This window comes from Sinohyriopsis cumingii, chromosome 1, assembly GCF_028554795.1.
Source record: "Sinohyriopsis cumingii isolate HCF-2022 chromosome 1, ASM2855479v2, whole genome shotgun sequence".
Taxonomy (NCBI): Eukaryota; Metazoa; Mollusca; class Bivalvia; order Unionida; family Unionidae; genus Sinohyriopsis; species Sinohyriopsis cumingii.
Window position 1 is genome coordinate 48,882,752 of NC_142961.1, and position 16,352 is coordinate 48,899,103.

At 32.8% G+C, this 16,352-nt stretch overlaps 1 protein-coding gene across 2 annotated transcripts in view; it reads right to left on the reverse strand.

The window, feature by feature from the left end:
• Positions 1-5,142: 5,142 nt before the first annotated feature.
• The window catches only part of LOC149806833 (3'-5' exoribonuclease HELZ2-like), a 32,920-nt gene continuing 21,710 nt past the window's right edge, over positions 5,143-16,352 (reverse strand). For both annotated transcript variants that reach the window (XM_089958260.1, XM_089958254.1), the window contains 6 exons: positions 14,443-14,811; positions 12,976-13,229; positions 12,324-12,545; positions 11,527-11,689; positions 8,604-8,771; positions 5,143-8,294 (listed from right to left, as the gene is read on the reverse strand). In XM_089958260.1, the coding sequence (XP_089814386.1) occupies positions 8,143-8,294; positions 8,604-8,771; positions 11,527-11,689; positions 12,324-12,545; positions 12,976-13,229; positions 14,443-14,811 (1,328 nt within the window). In that variant the 3' untranslated portion in view covers positions 5,143-8,142. The remainder of the gene's footprint in view (positions 8,295-8,603; positions 8,772-11,526; positions 11,690-12,323; positions 12,546-12,975; positions 13,230-14,442; positions 14,812-16,352) is intronic.

Here is a 16,352-nt window from a genome sequence, read left to right on the forward strand (position 1 = left end):
CCCCAACAATAGACAGTCGATATATGTGCGTTTAATCTAATGTGCATTATAGCTTAAAGTCCATAAAACAATATACAATCGATATACGGGTTTTAATGTACTGTGTTCAACTTCAGGTCAGCAAGTGCCTTTGTGTGGTACATACATCTCATAATTCCTTTGATCATGTTACCTTCATATCGTGAAAAAATTACAATACTTTTACATAATTGTTTACAAATATACTTACCAAACAAAGCGTAAAAAATACATTCAAAAGTATGTGTGCTTATCATAGTGTTTATACATACATGCATAGACACACACACACACACACACACACACACATATATATATATATATATATATATATATATATATATATATATATATATATATATATATATATATATATATATATCGTGAGAAGATCCGATTATACTTGAAAATAAATTAATTGCCATCATTTTGACACGATAAATACTGTATGCACTGTCATTGAATTTAAAGTAAAACTACTCGACAATGATCCAATCTACTGAACCGATATGACGTCAGTTGCATGCATTATTCTCCTTTAGCAGTAGCTGCATACTGTTAATGTCTTTAATTGTCTTGAAATAAAAAACGTTATAAGACATTCTATTTTCTCTCATATTGGACCTGATATATTGACTATACTCGGTTGGCATGTTAATTTATTGTTCAATTTCATAATTGCTGTTAACTTAACACGTTTGTCTGTGCAGAGTGGGTCTAACTCCAAATTACTAAAATTATCGATATGCAGGTGCAGAAGGTAATGAATTTTCTATGACAGAGATATGCCGACATGATGTTGCGCCAAAGTTCATATCATGCCCATGGCTACTATTCAAAATATAAAGGTTATTTTACGCTTGCAAATTTTAAGTAGTCTGTTAACTTCATTTTGGATCGCAGTATCTTGCGAATTACCATGCCTGACAAGATTACGTTAATAAAGTGCCGGTGAAATCTCAGAATAGTCACGTACAATGGAATCTAAGTCAAGATATCTGAGAAAAAGTCATATAGGTCTATGAAATGATTATATTCAGTCTCTGGCTGGCCTCCATGTCAATAGACTTGTGAGTACATTGATTATCCCTGTGTTAGCATCAACATTTGCACAAACAGCATGGGCAACCTGCTGCACTTTTGAAAATCTGTCATTTGTGGGTTTCACTTATTGTAAACAAACAAAAATCTATTCCAATTTGTCATCAGTACTTCAAGATTTTAATTGCTCAAACAGAAATGTTTTTTTCCAGTCGTACTTTTCTGAGGACATTATCTCACGTAAAAAGGCATCTAAAACCCGTTGGTGTACTTTTACGATGTTGACAAAGAAGTGACAGCACATATGCAGCGAGCCGGACTTAACCAGGTCTGTTTTGTATATTTAATTTGTATTTTGTGATTGAGCTATGTCCATAACTAAGGGTAGAAAATTGGGCCTTCCTGACTATTGTCATTTTTAAACATTTTTACTAGGATTTGAGCTCAGAACATTGGGTTTGCCCCTTGGAAATTCCTGGTCTACCTGATTTTTTGTTATGTTCCTTCCTAAAATTTAAGTAAAAACCCCTGACCTTGTTCACAACTTAGAATCTTCTTAAAATGAACTTTTGACCCTCATCCTCGGTCCTCTTATTGTGTCGTATGCTTTTATGCTAAGAATGTTTACATCATAGTTGTTCATTCATATCTTAACATCCATAGTGGAATCCGTCTTTTAGTTATGTTCAGTTATAATTTGGGAGGATTTATTTGTTTAAATTAATCACTAGAATTACAAACTGTTCATCAATTTTAGGACTAAATCACTATTTTTGAATTAAGTTTTTTATTCATTAAAGGATACTTTGGATTATGTCATTGTGATACATCAAGACTTTTAGTACATCAGCACATTTAAGACTATTGACACATCAGCAAATTCAATATTGGAATTAACCACCAGAATGCCTTCAGAACATTCTATAATTTTTTACTTGAGATAAAAGTTTTTAGGACTATTTGAGATTCTATTCAGAATACTGTAATTTCCTTTTACATTTTCACTTTGTATTCTACGTAAATAATTTTACTAAGCTTGTTGGTATCGATCTTTTCTGTTACTTGGTTTAAGACCAGATATTTATAACAGCAAATATATCGCTATACCAGTGAACATCTGTATCCGTTTGTACCACAGAACAATCTTAATGACCAACAAGAGACAGGAAAGTCATACTTATTGCCACCATATTGTATTACTAGATAGAGAAGACTTTAGTCATTTGTCTGGTTATATACCTTCCTTCTTTTTTCGAGTCTTTAATTTTAACACTCTAGATCAACAAGTTTGGGCGCATTAAAGACAGTTCAGCAAAATAAGGAAATATATTTTGTGTGACGTGTAGAAACACGTGGTGGAGAAATCTTTCTAGCTTCTCTGAGTTTATTTATGGCTTCAGAAACGATCAAGAATAGGCAGCTATGATAAGTTTCTTGTGTCTTTTGCGTGTGATTTTTTAGTAACATCTCGCTCAAAATAACATAGTACAATACATAGTCTTCAAAGCTAAGTAACACAATACGCACATTCTTCATCAAGACTAAATACTTGATGTTAGTCACCGAAGAGTTAAATTTGAGGAGTTTCAAGTTTGAATACAAATAAGCTTTTTGTGGTTTGGATTTTAATACCAAACATACTAGGAAGGACACAATGATATATACCAATAACAAAAATCTACTCATCCCATGCATTGTATCGACTTATTTATTTATTTTGCAAACAATTCCTAATTTCTATTAAAACGTATGTAGTCAATCACAGTTCCATCTAATAGGAACATACTGTTTTAGAGATACATTCTTTGTGTATAATGGACTGCTACAATGTCTATATTTGTACAAGAAATGAGAAAAATTAAAACTTTTGATGGCGTTAATAAATTTAGATAAATTGCACAAAATGTTTGAATTTACTTAGAGTAAATTCCTAGACGGAGTATGCCTTTAATCACAAGCAATTAAAACAATTAAATAGGCAACCTCATAATAAAGTCAAAACGAAAAGCCAAATCTGGTATATTCATGAAAATAAATGGAGTGTGTGCAGTCAAACAATCCATCATCCCGAGTTACATCCGCATGTAATAAAAGTACTTTGTATGCGCTTTGGTGACTTTACGGATAGCAAGGGATAATTGCGTAAACTTGCCCCTGTCGAATTTCTTAACTTATCGCTATGACGTAACTTCTTAAGTTATTATTGTTTAACAATTAATTATATGGATAAATTAGTTAATTAGGTAGTTTCGGGCTAGTGTTGTTCTTGAAGCTGATGTGAGGCGTCTGACCTTCTATAGTTACTTTGCTTTATCTAGTGAGTGAACACCAACAATCGGCTAGTAAGCAGTTCTGGTCACCCATAGCAACAGACACGCAGGTTCAAGGCAAATACATTGTCTATAAAAATGCCTTGGATGTCAACTGTTTTTTGAACTGCATCAAGATGTTTAGAACACTATTTTTGTTTCAAAATTATCACGGGGGAAAGGGCTTCAATTTGTACTATATCACTTTGTGTCAAAGATGACCATGAACCATGAAAAAGGCATGTATAAGTTTGGAGCTGGTGTGCATACACATATCATGCGATAAGCTTTCATTGACTTGTGAATGATATTCTTATGTTTTGTTATATCATAACTTGTCAAGTTTGGGAGAGGCTGAACTGTAAACAATATAATATACCTTTGTTCACATTGTTTGTCATTATGTTCATAACAAAGACTCTTGTTTAGGACCATATTAACTTGACATGATATTTGACGAAACTAACTCGAGGAACATCTTGTTCTACTTTTATGAAAGGCATCCTTTTCTTCAGAAATGTTTTAACCAAGAAAAAAAAATCATTAAACGTTGTATTTTTCGAATAAATTAATGTTGTTTAGTGCTTGTTTAAAATATAACATCTGAGGAATTGAATTGCACATTACAAAAACTTGTTCTTATAGATGTAATTCTTTGTATAGATTAGTATAAACTTAGAAACACCATCTGTCTCCTGTCTATTATATTACACGAAACGAAACACTTACTTTAGAAAAATTATATTTTTTTATAAGAGTTCGTTTTTTGATAACCATGGCATAAAGTCTGTCCAAAACTTCTGAACTATGCAACATTCCCATACACCACCACCACCACTACCACAGGTAGCTGCCTAAATATATATATTATTAATACTATCTTCTATACCAATTTTAAAGACAATAATATATTTGTAGCGATAATTCTATACAGAAATTTGATGTGAAATCAGTATCAAGAGAGCAAATCGTTTAATTATGCTACTTGTACATGTATTTCATGTGTAAGATTGGTTCATGGTCCACTTTCCTTTTTTCATTAGAGTAGCATCTTGATGTAATTCTCACCTCCTTGTGTTATGAAATTTAGCTTTGTATATGCTTTCAATGTCATTTGAGCGATATTCTTGCATTACACGAAGAGTTGAGGTTCCTGATGAAGCAAGAAAGGAGGATAATGGTTATGTTTGTAGAATGAACTTTTTCTTACCAATCTTTTAACTGGTTCGACTTCTTAGATCTCTAAACATTTGAAAAAATAGGCTTACTAATGGCTATAGTACTTTGTTTTGATATCTGGTGGTTTCAAAGGTGAGAAATTATGTCCGTGACCGCTGCCATTGCTACAAACACCGGAACTCTTGTAGATATAGCATGCGATTGTGTTTTCACATGAATTCTGTAATTATTACTATTATTTCCCAAGAGAAGGCTTCACATAGAAACGTATTCAGAATTCTTTACTTCTTTCTTTTGCAGAGGACAATTTCGGGGTGATAATTTTGCACAATTTTGTGACGTGTTACCTTGACAATCATCTTAAAAGTATGGTTAGTTGCTCATCTTGGAATCATGTTATTTAGATGTAACAATTTCTAATGAAAATTAAATATCACAACTCTGTGTTTCTCTGTGTATCCAAAGGAAATTACACTCCTGATAAATATACTCGCTTTGATGTTATAGGACACATTCTCAATACCAAACACCATTTCCATACATACTGCATACAAATATTGGAAGTCATACATGTATACATGGCAAGAAGGTAAAATGTATTTAATATATATTCTTTATTTATTTCTTCACTAGTCATGTACATAATTCAAATAATCTTCACCAATCATGTAAATAATTGAAATAATCTTCATATTAGGTAGTTGATACAAAATGATTTACTTGTAACTAAGTCGATTAGTGTCCAATTTATTAAATAATATCCTAAAATAAAAACATGTCCATCCAAAAATAAATTGAAGAACATCCACAGCATGAAACATTCAGAAAATACTTAATGCTGTTGTGAAAAAATAAATGTATATGAAATGTATTTAATCATTTAAAGTGATGGGGTGAAAAGAAAATAAGCGGATATTTTTTGGATAATAGTATGCAGAAACATTTTTATAGAATCCCATTTATAAAATATAATATCAAAATTATAAACTGTAGTATTAAATATCACAGATTTATTTATAGTTACATACAGTATAGAAAAAGACTAGTCAGTGGAAGTGCAGATTGCTAATTTATGTTTACATTAACACAAAACAAGTCTCCAGATATTTAAAAACAAAATGATACAGTATTCTACCCGTGTGCAGTCTGCAAATCCGAAACATTAATACATACATGTTATTCCATTAATGGTGAATCTGTCTGTCTTGTGTACAAAATAGTATCTACAAATATGACAACTTATTTTATGACGTTACAGATTATCTATATGCAACAAAAGATTATTTCAAACGTTTTTGTGACGTGAATAAAATGACGTTATAATAAAGTATAAGAACAGTACGTACAGGTGATCATTCAGATAATGATTAATAGCTGATTTCTCATTCATACGCACATCTCTCTCTCGCTCTCTCTCTCTCTCAAGTTTACTTTTGTCAGTACCTTTTGTACATATTATCAAAGGCATAAGTCATAAAATCATGAAATAAGGAGGTAATTTATGTACACGTTGGCTGTACCTTACATATCAGTCTTGTGTTTTCCTGAAGATTAAAACAATAATTGATTTTTCATGAATTGTATGAATATATTGCCAAACTGATACCAATTTTATTTTTATTTCAATATGCCATATTTTTACTACATAAATCGTTAATGAACGAAACTACTGCTTATATCATCATCATTAATTATAGCAAGAAATTATTTCGCAAAATAAATGGTATAACGCGATGCAAACTAAACACAGAACCTTTTCATAAAATGATGTTATGCTACAACGTCGAAATCTCTACTCTTTTATAAAATCCCATTAATAAACTATAATATTAAAATTATAAACTGTAGTATTAAATATCACAGATTTTTTTTCTATCTACATACAGTATAGAAAAAGAATAGTCAGTGGAAGTGCAGATTGCTAATGTATGTTTACATTAGCACAAAACAATTCTCCAGATATTTAAAAATAAATTAATATTGTATTCTACCCGTCTGTAGTCTGCAAATCCGATACATTAATCCATACATGTTATTTCATTAATGGTGAATCTGTCTGTCTTGTGTACAAAATAGTATCTACAAATATGACAACTTATTTTATGACGTTACAGATTATGTATATGCAACAAAAGATTATTTCAAACGTTTTTGTGACGTGAATAAAATGACATGTTATAATAAAGTATAAGAACAGTACGTACAGTGATCATTCAGATAATGATTAATAGCTGATTTCTCATTCATACGCACATCTCTCTCTCTCTCTCTCTCTCTCTCTCTCTCAAGTTTACTTTTGTCAATACCGTTTGCACATATTAACAAAGGCATAAGTCATAAAGTCATGAAAGAAGAAGGTAATTTAATGTACACATTGTCTGTACATTACCCTATTAGTCTTGTGTTTTCCTGAAGATTCAAACAATAATTGATTGTTCATGATTTATATGAATATATTGCCAGACTGATACCAATTTTATTTTTATTTCAATATCCCATGTTTTTACTACTTAAATCATAAATGAAAAAAAAAACTACTGCTTATATCATCATCACTAATTATAGCAAGAATTTATTTTTTGCAAAATAAATGGTATAACGCGATGCAAACTAAACACAGAACCTTTTCATAAAATGATGTTATGCTACAACCTCGAAATATCTACTCTTGTGTGGAAAAGACCCATAAAAAGCAAACAATGATGATAAAGTAAAAAGCACAAAAAAATGAACTTTTGATTTTACATGGCGTTGGTTCAGCATTAAATTCCATCAAAAGGAACCTTAATTATTCAAATATAATCTCCGAAACACTGAATACGCGTAAATTAGAGACGCTAAAGGTAGCACAGAGAACCTTACAATTAACACTAATTGATTATGAATTCTCTAAACGATGATTTCAAGGAGCTAAAACGGCCGTACACAGTATGGATACTGTTTATTATTTGCAGCTGTTAATATAGAAATATTCTGCTACAATCGTGTGTCTGAAATACTGTCTTTATTCGCTTACAAGTGGTCCAACTGACTGGCTATTGCATAATGCTCCGAGAGATAAGGGTCTATGTTATTTGTTCTACTGATTATTCCAAACATGCTGCATAGACCCAGACCTGATTGTGTTTTATGTGATGGTAGATTACGGTATGAAAAATATCTTTTGATAAGAAATGAATACAGAAAGTATTATATACAGAGAATTGTGATCGTGAAGACATGCCTAAACAGGTACAAACTTATTTCTCAACAAAAAGTTAATACAATTATAAATACTCGTGAAAAGATACATTGATGCAAGAACAGCATAGACAAAGACCCACAGACAATGTACGCAAATATTGCTACTATTAAATACACAACAAAGATATCTTAAATGGTTCGATATGTATTGGGATGAAAAGAAATGAGTAGGAAATATCAAGTTTGTAATTCTGAAAACAATTATCAAGAACAATCGCCCATATATTTAATGTACAACATGTCGAATCCATGATATTAATATATAATAACTTCTCTTAAAATTAGTATAGAAAGGGATCTGGAGAAAAAAAACTTTCATTACATTCAACCAAATGTATACGCTGATAGTTTTCTAATTCATCTCCATTGACCGTTTGTTTTTACGCCCACGTTTCTGGCGAATTTTACGTGGGAATTGCGCAGCAGTCGTGATGCATCCTCTCTCTTCATACTGGTTGATAAGTCGCTTCCACACTTCATCGCACTGAAGCAGGTTCCGGTTTCCTGTAAGAAACTTGGTATATCTTTAATGAGGTAACGGTTAACGGTTATTCATGTTTCCAGCGTTTGTTTCTCTATGTGTGTCTGTGTGTGCGTGCGTGTGTGTGTGTGTGTGTGTGTGTGTGTGTGTGTGCCCATCAGACTAGATGAGTTGCTTGCCAAGAAAGACAGGGTAACAAGGCATATTTTTACTTGTTACCGCTCTAGTTATATTTACTCAACCGTGTTTTATTTGATGAAATAAATGCAATACTATGCAGAGTGGTTACGCTGGTATAATGTTTTGTTGTTTCTAATGTTCCTAATACTTACCCACAATGACAATCCCTTTTCTGGCCCTGGTGAGAGCAACGTTGATCTGATGGTGGTCAGTGATAAATCCAAGGTTCTGCTTGCACCAGCCTAATGTTGGATTGCGTTCTATCATGTACTCAGGCAGGGACCTTACAGTGCTGAACAACACGTAATCCCATTCTCCACCTACCAATTGAAAGCATTTCATTACTTACGTCAGGAAATTTAAAATTTATCCCTTTGCCTAACTGCCAATAGTTTTTCAGTTTGTTCTTGTATGGCCCTTTATCTAAGTTATTAGACCGACAAGCAGTCTGACTGACATAAATAAACAAATAGATACTGTCAAAATCGAAAGAATTTATAGCATTGGGATTTTGCTATTTCAGCCAAAGGTTTAAGGGATACATGTAAAAGGCCTCATGAAAATCGTCTCCAGAAGAAATGAATGCTTCATCACCAAAATTGTTGCCACATATAAACAGCGCTATATTACATTCTGAACGAATTTTTAGTATCCGGTATTACTTCTACCATCTAAAGGAGAATTCTTTTGGATTGTTCGCAGAGGGCTACTTTTAGTTCAAACTAAAAATTTCGAAGTGCCCGAAACTGTAATGTCCTAATCTATTTAATGTGGCATTCTCAAAAAAATCAGTGTTTATATCTAGCCACCTTTTGATTATTGAAATACACAACACTTCGCTACGCCAAAACTATCTGATGTAAGGTATTTTGTATCGATGTATATTCGTCATTTTTTTTCCATAAGAACAATAATGCATTACATTATTTAGTGAAAGTTACTGAGGGAATATTGAGGAAGTGTGTGGTAAATAAGGTAGTCGTATTGATAGGTAAAGGAAGATTCATTTTCGATTAGAAAGCTAAACATCTCTAACAAGACTAATTTCCCCAAATGAATTGTATTCACATTTCCTGGCAAAATTATGCATAGCGTACATTTGTGTCTGCGACACTAGACTGTATCCGTGTCATAACCATGCAGATGTTTACATTCATAGACCACTGTTGAAGGCGAAATGTCCGAAACGTTTTATAAACATAGAAAGACTTTCGTTATTAAAACAATATAGACTACGTGTGTGTATTGTTATGTATATTTAATTTGTATTGTGTACCTGATGTTTTGTCATGTTTTGCTACCTGACATTTGTCATAATTATGAGTGTAAAACAAGATGTTTATTAAAAATTAAGTTCAAGGCCTAAACGCGTTTGCAATTTTATTTTCCATAATATTCTGTGACATCATTGGTTTTGTGCCAGTTTGTATATAACGGAGACTAGGTAAAAAATTATTCATTTCTGTTTATGATTAGTCTGTATAAATCAGTTTTAATTGTGTTTAGATATAATTTAAGAGGAATTATTTATTCAAATTATTCATTGGAATTACAAAGCGCTCATTGAGTTTTTAGACAAAAACACTATATTAGGACCATTGAGAAGTCATTCAAAGACATCCTGAATTACATCATTGTGGTACATCAGGAATTCCAGATTGCTGGAGTTCATTCGGAACATTCTATACTTTTGGACTTGGGGATGTAGAATTAATTGGGATCTAATCCCCAAAGATGTAAATATATTTTGCATGTTCACTTTGTATTCTAGGTAAATTATTTGTTGATTTAGCTAAAATTGTGGTTTAACGTCTTTCTGTTACATAATTTAAGACCATAGAGTCGTAACAGTATGTGTGCATTATTAGTTTACTGTTTATGACATTGTGCCAGGGTTTCTTACTATTCTAATAACTTTTTATTTGTTTCCGCTAATGCCTCAGGAAATACAGAAATACACCGTGTCAATAGGCAATGTAACGAAATTATTACCCTCTGGAACTTTGTTATTCTTTCCACAATGTAGCAGTAATTAAAAAGCGGCGTTGATTAAATTGAACAATTAAATTTAATTAAAATCAAGTGTAAACTTTTTAAACAATTTACGAATGTAATATTTGAAACCCAATAAATTGTACCACCAGTTTATCAAATATTTTCAGTTTTGTCGAAAAAAGAGTGATATGACTGCCAGTCATTCATTGTTGAAAACTGATCTAAATCGATCCGATCTTGAGTCGTTAAAAATTGGGTAATTTCTTCTCGCTTGAATGGAGGTTTCATAATTTCTTACATGATATAAATTTCCCACATCAGGACTTTTTCCTTACCTGAAATCGTTTGGTACATGGAGAGGGAACTGACTGTTAAAATTGTATTGAGTCGGGAAAATATGCTTCTCGTCGGAAAGGTTACATATATAGTGATCTGTGTAGGATTTTGATAAATTATCGCTGTTAATAAACTTTTAAAAGATCTTTATACAATATCCAGTTTATAAATTTCGAATCGACAGAATGAACTATGCCATTTTTTTAATTTACGCAATTGCCATTAACGCTATAAAACTGAGCACCCCTCACAGCTGTTCTGTAACCTTCAATCGCTACCAATTCGATCCAGAATTAAACAAAAAATCTTTTTACTATGCTACCTTTCTGACCTCACCTGTATTTACACCCCATCTAGAAACTTATGCTCCTTTTCTGACACTCGCATTCTTATTGTGCCCACTGTTAAAACGAAGTCATACGGACAACATTCTTTTGCGTATCAATGCCATGCTACTTGGAACGGATTGCCCATATATCTTAGGCACAAGGACACTGTGATCTCATTCAAGGGTGTCCTTACAGCTAATTTATTTTGACCAAAACAACAGACTTTCAGACTTAATAATGTTTACTTCCTTAACTATTGTCTGCATTTTCTTTTGTACCTTCATGGTGTTTGTTTTTATATTATTGTTGTTGTATATGTCTTTATGTCTTATCTAAGATTATAAAGCGCAAAGCGCTTCTAAAGGAGATGCTCTTTACTAAATCCCGCATTATTATTATTATTATTATTATATACCTTGACTGGCCACGACGGTATTCACGTTGACGCTGGATTTGGTGAACCCTTCCTTTCTGAGAGCTTCCCGAAGTTCGTGACATTGGGCATTGTACTGTGAGACAACGTTAATCCAATTACTTTTCACCCCCTCTTTTCTTACCATGTGGAGGAAAATCTTAACCTTTTAAAACATAAGATAAAAATACATTTACACATTTACCTTACTTCAGTATTGCTCTTTGCGATTAATTTGGTCTATCCTGAAATTGTTCATGCTGAATGGCAGTAATTTTAACGTGATATCAATATTAGAAGTATTAGCCTAAAAGATATATATATATATATATATATATATATATATATATATATATATATATATATATATATATATATATATATATATATATATATATATATATAACTAAGGAACAAGAACAATTTTTTTATTTTATTATATGTTGATTTATTAGTCACATGTATAGTGATCTGACTTGCCTAGTTCCACAGTGACTTGAGTGATCTCGTCGTTATGCATTGTGACAGACACGACTTTGGAACTTCCGCTTGCTTTAAGGAATGATTGGTGAAACATGTGGACCTTGCTTGCAGCCACGTTTATGCGATTTGAAAACACAGGACCAAGGGTCAATATTAATACTGATTATTATCATCAGTCATTGTTTTACTTTGCAAATTGAAATCCTATTCTCGCTAGATCAGACAAAACACATCAGAGATACTGTTACTGAATATGCAAGTCCTTTGAAATTGTACCCTGAAATTTATTTAAATTGTATTGTGAACATTGGACTCACTATCTGTTCGACTTCGGTTTTGTTGCTCCTGGATTGCTCATTCCCTTCCTCTGTCCTACTGGGCAATACTTCCTCCTTTCCCTCTGTGTGGCAGAAAACATGAGGTAAGTCTTGGTCAAGCCACATTCTTAGAAATAGACCTTCTTCCCATAGGTAAGAAGATCTTGTCTCAAGCTTGCCTTCATAGAATTCGTGTGAAGGAAAGTCACAGAGCCGAGGATTCTGCAAGTGTAAATAACAAAATATTCCAAATAAATCAATAAATAAATAAAATTACAGTAAGATGCGCACGATGTTTGCATGTATCATGTTTGTTTGAATAGTATTTAAAGTTTCTACCCTTTCTTTGTAAAATAATAGTTCTAATGTCATGATTGTATGAATAAAAGAGGTCTTTGATACAATTTCAAATCTAGACGGACTGGTAAAGCGAATGCCTCTAACCTGAATGGCAGAATCATCACACATATCATTCACCTTAAAGGTCAATCGATTTTACTGTAGACTCGGTACACACTATTAGATAATGAACGGCACATTTACTCAACTGAAATTCGATATAAATTACAATTAATAAATAAATTAATAATAAAGATATAAATTCAAATTAAGAAATACAGACATGAGAAGGTCTCAAAGAGATTCAACATACCATGCGATACTGATATTCCAAGAGAGTGTACTTCACGTTGTTGCTTTCCAGGGATTTGGACAGGGCATAACGCTCAAACAAAGACTTCTTTAGGCCAAGTTCAGCGGCCTCTCTGCATTTGATAATTGGTTGAAGTTGCTTGTGGTCCCCTATCAGTACCACCTGTTCTGCTTTGGTGGCAATAATTGGCACTAGACACTGTGGCTCAGGGCACATGGCAGCCTCATCAATAATAATTTGATAAATATCAGTACCTGTAAAAATATACATATTTCATTCATTCAGATCCGCATTCAATAGTCATTAGATCTACTGTAGCTGTTAGATTGTCAATAAAGAGTACAGCTCATGTGTTATTAAACTGTCTCTGACGGATTAAATCTATGTTGTAAAAAAGATGTGTTTTTAAAAACATACAGTAACAGTCAATGCATCTCATCCTCAGACGGGAGTGTGTGTGTGTGTGTGTGTGTGTGTGTGTGTGTGTGTGTGTGTGTGATTGATGTGGGTGTTTAAAGTAGCTTTAACAATTTTTTCAGTCATAGTGTATGGCAGTTTATAGTGATGTCTAGCACTGGAGCATGATGCCACAAACATGTAGAATGATGTCCTACCCAGTTACAATATCCTGACTCAAGGCGGACCACTCCTAACATTAACCTCTTAATGCTGAGCGCCAGCGAGGCAGTTTTTAGTACTATTTTTATAAGCCTTTCGTATGACTAGACCGGGGTTCTAACCTGCGACCTACCGTACCTGAGGCGGACGCTCTGGCCACTAGGCCACCGTAGCGGTCTCCATAGGAAGATAACATAACATCGGGATATATTAATGTCATAAGTATGATAATGCAAACAATTTTAATGAAAAGCAGCACAAAAGCATGTGGAAATCTATAATACAGCTCTGCACGTGGCTTGAATAGGTGAGAGAAAAAAAGCAAACTGTAGACCAAAAACAATGAGGTTTCAATAAAGTACTATTAATATCATTGATACTAATCTGTGTGCATGTGTGTGTATTTTGAAAAAAAATTTAATATTGATATATGTTGTATCAATATTGTTTGTGAAAACACGTTTTAAGCGACAGAAGAGGAATTAATAGTTTCGCTTTTCGCTCTAAGCCCGTTCCAACCCTGCCCTGCTTGTGGTGTAAATTCTTTCATACTTGCACTAAAACGTAAATTGTTATAGACTCATCGCCTACGTGTCATAGGTAACAAGATACGGTGTTGTTAATGGCAAATATTGTGTAACTATTAATTGCGGTCAGTTTATTTTAAATAGAATGGGGAAACTATTACTCATGGTTTGTTATTCTCAACCTCATCAACATAATTGACATACACAAATTTGCCACTAGAAGTAACCATTACCACATGGCAATTTTACGTGCCAGTAGCATAAATTAACAAAGGTAGAAAAGCTTTGATTTTCAAGAAAATAACAAATGTCTCTCACACACCTTCCAGAAATTTGGCATTTGAAGCAACAGCTGTAGTACAGAGGATAACATCATGCCTCTTCAACTCATCAACAGTTGCCAATCTCAAAATATGGATGTATTTTTTAACCTCCTTATAGTCAAGAATATAATCAGGTTGTCCAAATTTCTTGTCTAATGCATTGATTTCCTCTGCGTATTTCTTTCCTTTCTTCCTAATGAGGTGATGAAGAGAGAATTCTGCGATATCTTCAGAAGCTTTCGATTCACGCATGCTCCGTTTGGACAGGAAAGTTTTGCCTGGAATTGGAAACTCGACTGCCTCGATTGATCTTCCATACATGCGGACAATGTTAGGACAGTGCTCCTCAAGTCTGTTGATCATCCACTCTGAGAGAAGGACAAATCAAAATAACTTGTGAGAATTTGCAATCTATTTGACAATTATCAAGAACATTGATCTACAGTTGACTTATCTGTTGAGTATCCATGGAAAAATAACTTCATTTTGTTACTCCGTATTTGTTTCCTATATTTTATTAGAGATTTTGAGCCTTGGGTTCATGTTATATTACAGAACTGCTTTCTTTATTAACTTGCTTTAAGTGTGCCAAGATAGTGTAAATGTTTAGCAAAGAAGATTCAGACAAATATTCCACAGATTTACAGAGAATATAATTTAAACCTTTTATTTGAATAAAATTTTTCAGTTAGAATAAATAGTTCGTAATGCTGAGCGCTTTTCCTAAATTACATAATTGAAGAGTATATAATCTTTTGTATCGGCATGTGTCATCACTATACGTGCATTAAACTGGAAGCTGAATTCAATGACGATGAACAATCGTTTCGTGTTTTATTTGAAACAAAAACGACTTATGTTAAACAGTAAATATTCCGAAACAAGCAATACTTGTTTTCTGCTTTTGGACAATTTATTGAAAAAATTACAACACCAAAGTTATGAAAATATATAAAATAAACTATAAGATAATTAGGTAGTAGTAAATGGTAAGGACAAAAAAAAAAGAACAACAGAAAAGAAGGTTTTCAGGATAACTTAGAGAAGTGTAAATTACAATTCAATCAATATGTTTCTAATTTCATACATACATACATGCATACATGCATACATACATACATACATACATACATACATACATACATTGTTTCACCTTATCTACGTTGTTTGCTATTAGTAGAAAAGATGATATCATACGCAAATTGAAATATCTCAAATATTTTGCTTGAGATATGAATATGGATATAGAAGGACAACACATTCTTGAATGGATCGAGATATATATTTCTTACCACGCAAATTGTTTTTTAAAAATAGGTTCTGATAATGGCCCTGAATTTGGAGACGATGCCGTACTATCATAAGTTAATCTTTTTATTTAGGTCAGCAATATATTTTAGTAAAGGCGATATTTTAGAAGTCGTTTCATTACGTTTACAACCTGCCTCAAAAATGTTAAAATTTACTCTTTTTTTCCAAAATGAGCATAATCTATCTTCGGCCATAAACATGTTTTCATTTGTGGACAATAATACCGGCTCCATTAGTAGAGCAGAATTTAAGGAAAGTACCACACTGATGCATATTGCGACAGCTGGAAATGTTGCAAATATAACAGGTGCAATGTCTAAAATTTCTTGTATAAGTAAGGGTTTGCCAGACAGTACTCGATAACACATGGAAATAAATGAAGATTATTATGCCCCAGAGCAATCATCAATATTTGGTTAATGTAGGGATAAAGACGCTAAAACTAGGGGTGTTCATTTTGGGTCGACCTAAGAGAAATAACTGCGTAAGTAAAACTGAAAATACAAACCAAATTCATATGTATTATTATTATTATTATTATTATTTCCCGTACTTAGGTAGCAGTGAGTCGGGGATCCATCCCACTGACTACCTCAGA